Source organism: Galeopterus variegatus, unplaced genomic scaffold, assembly GCF_000696425.1.
Source record: "Galeopterus variegatus unplaced genomic scaffold, G_variegatus-3.0.2 Scaffold6371, whole genome shotgun sequence".
Classification (NCBI taxonomy): domain Eukaryota; kingdom Metazoa; phylum Chordata; class Mammalia; order Dermoptera; family Cynocephalidae; genus Galeopterus; species Galeopterus variegatus.
Window position 1 is genome coordinate 13074 of NW_007732482.1, and position 6872 is coordinate 19945.

General features: G+C 37.4%; 1 protein-coding gene across 1 annotated transcript in view; it reads left to right on the forward strand.

The window, feature by feature from the left end:
* LSM1 (LSM1, U6 small nuclear RNA associated) overlaps positions 1-6588 on the forward strand; it is a 19109-nt gene extending 12521 nt beyond the window's left edge. Inside the window, exons 2-4 of the mRNA XM_008590785.1 lie at positions 620-688; positions 2238-2353; positions 6095-6588. Coding sequence (XP_008589007.1) covers positions 620-688; positions 2238-2353; positions 6095-6265 — 356 coding nt within the window. The 3' untranslated portion in view covers positions 6266-6588. The remainder of the gene's footprint in view (positions 1-619; positions 689-2237; positions 2354-6094) is intronic.
* Positions 6589-6872: the final 284 nt, after the last annotated feature.

Sequence of the window (6872 nt, forward strand, 5' to 3'; positions counted from 1 at the left end):
AAACAAAATTTATTGTTTACAGTTTCAGAGGCTGGGAAGTCCAGTCCAGGGAGCACTTATGGTGAGGGCCTTCTTCGGTGGTGGCTTTACAGCAATGCAGGGGTCTCACATGGCAGAAAGTGGCAGAGCACAGAGTTTCACTGCTCTCCTTTGAAAGCCCTCAGAACCGTGCCCATGACCACCGTTTTTAATCCATTCACTAGGCATGGTCCTCAGAATCTAATCACATCTTCAAGGCACCACCTTTCAATGACCATAATAGGATTTCCCACCCTCTTAACAGTCACAGAGGGGATCAAGCTACTGATACATAAAACTTGAGGGATACAATCCGTATCAGACCTCCAAACATCAGTGTCTAGAGCCAGTCAGTCAGGTACCTGGGCTCCACCCTGTTCTTTTCCCACTCTGCTGCACTACTGTCATTTTTTTTTCACCACTGACCTAATCTAAATCCTAGGCTGCCATGGTTCTCCCTCCAATGAACCGCACCTTATATATATCAGAAAAGGAAGTGGTACAGCTCAAATTGCTATTGCTATTAACTTAATTATTATTATCCTCTAAACTCTCTAAAGCTGACAGTTTTCATTGTAAAGATCTTTTCTCCTCTCCCCAGAAAAGCACTTGGTCCTGCTTCGAGATGGAAGGACACTTATAGGCTTTCTAAGAAGCATTGATCAATTTGGTATGTAATAATTCTGGACTTTTCGTTCTCATACTGTGGAAAATAAGAGCTTCTCATTGCATTTTTTGTTTTATTTCATATAGAAATTTATTTATCTGCACCTTTTTCACGTGTCTTGCATGATAGAACTGTTTTAAGTGAGTACATCATGGTTTTCTATATTATAATTATATACAAAAGCCTGTATATTTACAAGCTAGTCTTTCTAAAACTAGTTTTTGCTAGAACATGTGATTACAATGTTCTAGACTATTTTTTTATTTCCCCCATTAGAGGGAGCCAAATGATAGAAATAAACTCAGTCCACGGAAAAGGGACTCATTTGTACATTGGTTTGGGTGCATCTGCTCTTTAAAGCAGTTCCTGCACTGAAGTTAATCCATCCCTGTCCAATGAAAATTGGGTAGAAGGCATTTCCCAAAGTTTTTTAGGGACTACACCTTTAAGCTCAATATTTTACATACAGGGATACATCAGAGTACATCCACTTAGGAGTCTCAGTCTTTATTTTACACTCTGCATTTTTCTAAAGTAAGAGATCTATTTTTCCTTCTGTTTCAAGGAATTTCTCAGTTCGTGTCCACATCTGTTGGACATCTGCTAGGTCACTAGATTTGGCCATGAGGAAAAATAACATAATTGAAACGGTTATAAGAATTATAGAATATACAAGTATAGATTTCTGCTTTATTTCAAATAAGACTATTTCTAATTGAGAGAAGAAAAATAATTACTCTTAACAGATTAGGATTCCAAATCTTAAGTAAAATTCATCAGAGAGGGCTAGCTAGTTAGTTCAGTTAGAGCACTGGGTTCAGTTCTAATTATTCGTCAGTGTACTTTTTTTTTTTTTTTTTTTTTGCTGGCCAGGGTAGGGAACTAAACCCTTGACCTTGGCGTTACAAGGCTGTGCTCTAACCACCTGAGCTAACCAGCCAGCCCATCGAGTAATTTGAGGGATAACTAGTAAATATTGAGTTTATTCTCATTTTACCAGGTATGGTTATCTGGCAAGGTAAAAAAAAAAAAAAAGGTTTTTACTGTTCCGTGATCCATGGATGTTGGTTTAAATGAATCCTAAGTACTGGAACCAAGTTATATCTTCAGTAAATAATCACATACATATACCTACACAACAAAGAAAAACAGTTTCCTTCCAAAAACCAGTTTTAATCTCTGCAGTTGTTTGCACTCAAGTTTTCCAAGTTCCCTATTCATTTATATTTTCTTGTGGCTATGTTGATATTAGCAATTAACTAATAAGAGAAATTTACTTCTCTTAACTTATCCCTACCATCATTCATGTATTAGCACAACATATTCCCAAATACTCTCTCAGTTGGTAGTTGTTGAAAAGTCTCCTAAGTGTTATGTCTTAGTCAGTGAAACAGAATATTATTTGAAATTTTAGCTTTTCCTAGAAATAGAAAGTTTTAAAATCATGTTTAAGCTAAATCTTTTCTACTCAAAATAACTGATGAGTTGAGTTGTGGACCTCTACCCGCTAATTTGAACTAAACATCTTTGTTTCTTCCTTATGCACTTACAGCTAACTTAGTGCTGCATCAGACTGTGGAACGCATTCACGTGGGCAGAAAGTATGGAGATATTCCTCGAGGGATTTTTGTGGTCAGAGGAGAAAATGTGGTCCTACTAGGAGAAATAGTAAGTGAAAACCGTTAAGCTGCTATGGATCTTGATATTTGTGCTAGTTAGGTTTCTTTTTGTCTTTTCAAGAAGAATAAAAATATTTTCCAATTTCATCCAGCTTCTCACAGGCAACCACCGAATTAACTTAGGCAAGCTATGGTTGTAAAAGGGAAGCCACAGAGAATAATTAACTTTGTTTCAGTGCTTTTTGTCATTTTTAAGATTTTGATCCCACTGACACAAATTTCATTGGTTTTACCTGTTACCATAAAAAATTCTGTTCTATACAAATGTGTTCATTAATATATTATTTCTGTTCTCTCTAATAGCAGAAAATTGAAAAAGCTTGATTTCTAAAGTATGATTTATATATGATAGAATATTTTGCAGTCATTGAAACAATTGGTTATGACAATATTTGAGGGAAGGACACAGTGCATATACGATGGGATATTCGTGTTTTTCAGTGGGGAAAGAATGGCTGTAGGAGCCTTTCTGTTACCTGTCCTGAGAATGGAGCTCAGTTTCACTAGGATCCTTAGCTCACAGCCCAGGGAGGACATACCAGTGTGTCTGTGCCAGAAAGACCAGCTGGCAGGTGAAAGGTTAAATCAAATCTTTTGAAGTATTACTGCTGTAGACCTTTGTGTATGTGTGTGTACGTACATACATACACATATATGTACATAAATGCATATTTATGTGCAAAACTATTAGAAAACTATGCTATGTATATAACTATTAGAAGCACCCAGACATTTTTTTAAAGTATCTTATTTAAACCTTTGACCTGACCCTGTTGCTTCTGATTGTTAAGTTTGTCAGGAAAACCAAAATCCCTTCAAAATGAGTTGAAGTTAAGGGCTGAACGTTCACAACACAGTTTTCCTGTTCCTTACAAAAAACTTTGACGTTTGCTTAATTTTTTTCCTGTTTTTTTTTTTTTTTAATGTTTTCAATGAAGTTTCCCAGTACCTAGCCACTCCTTAAATTAGTTTACAGAAGTCTTTGAGAAGAGTGGTTTAGTTCATAGCTATTTTTAATAGTAAGCCACTTCAGAAAGTAAGGAGTGAATTCTGCCAGTGTCGGGTTGATTCAGAGATCTCATGTTGGAAACATTCAGCTAGAAATGACCAATCAATACTATCAATACTGCCCACATACTCCTGTGAAATGTATGAAATACCTTTTTTTACTTATGAAATACTTTAATGCTTGGTACTTTTGGTTTAGTTTATCATTTTTTGCATGTTGAAGCAGCAGAAATTGTCATCTCCTTGTATTAAGTAAAGGTTGAAATAAAGCACCCTAGTACCTGAGGGGCAGAGGGTAGAGTGAATGACTGTAAAGAGGTCTGCCAGTATATTAAAGGGAGCAACCCGTGTCTGGATGATGGGATTATGGGTGACTTTTTAAATTACTTTCCTGAATTTATTTATTTATTTATTTGGCAGCTGGCAGTAAATCTAATTTTTAAAGAGGAAGCATATTACTTTGATATCAGGAGAAAAGACCTAAAATATTTATACATACTCTGCTTCAGTGTTATAGTAGTAAACACAACAGACGTGCTTTCTGTACTAGTGATAATGGCACAGAGGTGCATCTGTGTAGATGTATGTGTATGTGCAGAGAAAGAAGTGAGTGTGTGTTTGTTCTTGTAGATTCGTTGTTTCCTGGGATCCCTTTTGTGAGGAAAAGTACTTTTTTTATGTTATGGTTTGAAAGTTTTACAGTGGTACCACTAGAGAAACATGGTTCAGAAATGCTTACGTGGTTATATGAATCAACAGAAACTTTGAAGATATCATGTACCAACCCCAGGGAAACTCATACCCGGAAACCATTTAGATTCTATAAACATTACATTGCCTTAGAAGTCCCTGGATTCTGCTTCAAGGATGATCATGCACACAGCCTTAGGTAATAAGACTGATTGTTGGGAAGCAACCACATCATAACCACATCAATAATATAGTGAAAAGCCAAGAGGCAGTACACTAAGCTAAGAACATATCTTCCCTTCAGCTGCTACCCATGGGTTGTGAAGGCAGGTGTTAAATGGTGATATATATTTTGCTGGGTGCTGCTAACTGTTGAGCCAGGGCAGGGCTTGCTTATGTAATTTGTGTGGCTTTCATCCCCTCTTGAGTGAGAATTCTTCATCCGATAATGCCACTGCCTGTGGGTTCTGAGACCTTGGCAGTATGTGTTATGATTAGTGTCCAGGCTGGAACATCTGAAGAACTGGTGTATGTATCAGTGCCCTCCCAAACTTTATAATTGAAAGTTATAAAAGAGGATGAGAAACAGGAATACTTTGTGTAGGCTTACCATGTTATAAAAACATATAATACCACCTGTATGTTCATTTTAAAGAGAATAAACCGAATCTGTGGATAGTGTTATAATTTTATAGCAAGGTTGTTCTGCATTATGAAATTGGTTATCAAATGTTTATAAGGTTTTCAAAAATAAAAATATTAAGCATATTTTGCCACCTTAAATGGAAAAAAAAACAAATTACAGTCAATATTAACATTGTGAGTTTTTTTTAAATCAATATATACCTAAAAAAACTGTAAGGATATTCACCAAAACAATCCTCCATACTGGAATTATGGATAACTTTTAAGCTTTTTTTGCTTGTCTATTTTCTAAATTTCCTACAATGAGCATGTATTTCTGAAATAAGGAAAAAGAAAAAAATTTTTATTAAACAAAAATTTTAAAGTTAAAATGGTGAAGAAATAAATATATTGAGGCCACAGTGTTTTAATAACCTAACCGGTCTGCTGAGGTTTTCTCTAGAAGACTTGTTTCCACAGAAGGGAAAAGAGTCATGTGTTATAATTTAGAGAATCCCAATTAATGCCACAGGGATGGTTTATTGTCTTTAAAGAGGTGGAAGGGGTGGTGGTACAAATTTGAGTCGGTGTTCTCTTCCTTCTTACTGAGAAACCACCCCCAGAACTTAAGTTGACTTTGATAAAGTAAAAACACACAACTTATCTCAAGCTTCTTGGCCTCAGTAATTTCTCTCTTGGATTCTCTACAGTTGAGGAGATAGATGTCTATAATCAGCCCTATTTTTTTTTTTTTTTAAAAGATGACCGGTCAGGGGGTCTCAACCCTTGGCTTGGTGTTGTCGACACCACGCTCAGCCAGTGAGCAAATCGGCCATCCCTATATAGGATCCGAACCCGTGGCCTTGGGGTTATCAGCACCACACTCTACCAAGTGAGCCATGGGCCGGCCTCCTATTTTTTTTTTTTTTTTAAAAGATGACCGGTCAGGGGGTCTCAACCCTTGGCTTGGTGTTGTCGACACCACGCTCAGCCAGTGAGCAAATCGGCCATCCCTATATAGGATCCGAACCCGTGGCCTTGGTGTTATCAGCACCACACTCTACCAAGTGAGCCATGGGCCGGCCTCCTATTTTTTTTTTTTTTTTAAGAAAGTTAATCCTTGACTGATAAGAAAGTTAATCCTGACTAATGTAGGATTTTGAATAACCTAAAGATTTGTTATACACACTGATACCGATCCCTATTACCATAGTCACAGTAAGTATCCTGTAGTAGAGTTCCAGCCGTTTCTTGAAAAAACTTCCATCCCCAGGAGAAGGATATTTCAGCCCGGTCACAGTTATGAAAAAGAATCTGAGCCTGACATGGGAATCTTTTTGCCTTTAGGTCTGTAATGTTTTTATTCTTGGTCTTCAGGTGAAGTTTTTCCAACCTGCTTGTTTTGCAGGACTTGGAGAAGGAGAGTGACACGCCCCTGCAGCAAGTGTCCATTGAAGAAATCCTGGAAGAGCAAAGGGTGGAACAGCAGGCCAGGCTGGAGGCAGAGAGGCTGAAGACTCAGGCTCTGAAGGACCGAGGCCTCTCCATTCCTCGAGCAGACACACTGGATGAGTACTAAGTCTTTTGCTCAGAGGCTACTGCTCTTGGAGAGCAAGGCCTGTCACTGCCAAATGAAAGTGACGTCCTGGTCACCTCACACATTTGTCCAGGACTGCAGAGTTATGAAAAGTCATTTTTATTTTTAATTCTTTCACCTATGCAACATGAAGAAATCATATGGTTTTTTATTTTTGCTGTTTTTTAAGTAACAAGATCATTGTTTAAAGAAACAGTGGCATGGATTCCTTTTACACGTCACTGTGGGTCCAGCAACTATTTCTTAATACTGTTTTTCTTATCCCAAATTAGAGTTTACAGGGGACAGTCTTCATTTACTTGTAATTTTATTTACTTGTAAATAAAATATGAGCCTCAAAACTGTCATGTTCTTTACCAAGTTTGAGTTGCCTCTAATGAACAGGAAATATTAAGTTTTTCCTCTGAGAAGGGTACCTCTGAGAGCAAAGGCACCCCACACACTGGGATCCCCCCTTCATCACCAGTCCAAGTAGCTGACTACTTAGGAAGAAATTTTTTTTCTTTTTTGCTTTTTAAGCCAGTCAAATTTAGCAATGGGCCCCTTTAGTTAGCTTTTCTAGTGCTTGAGCCTCTTGTGCTCTGATCAT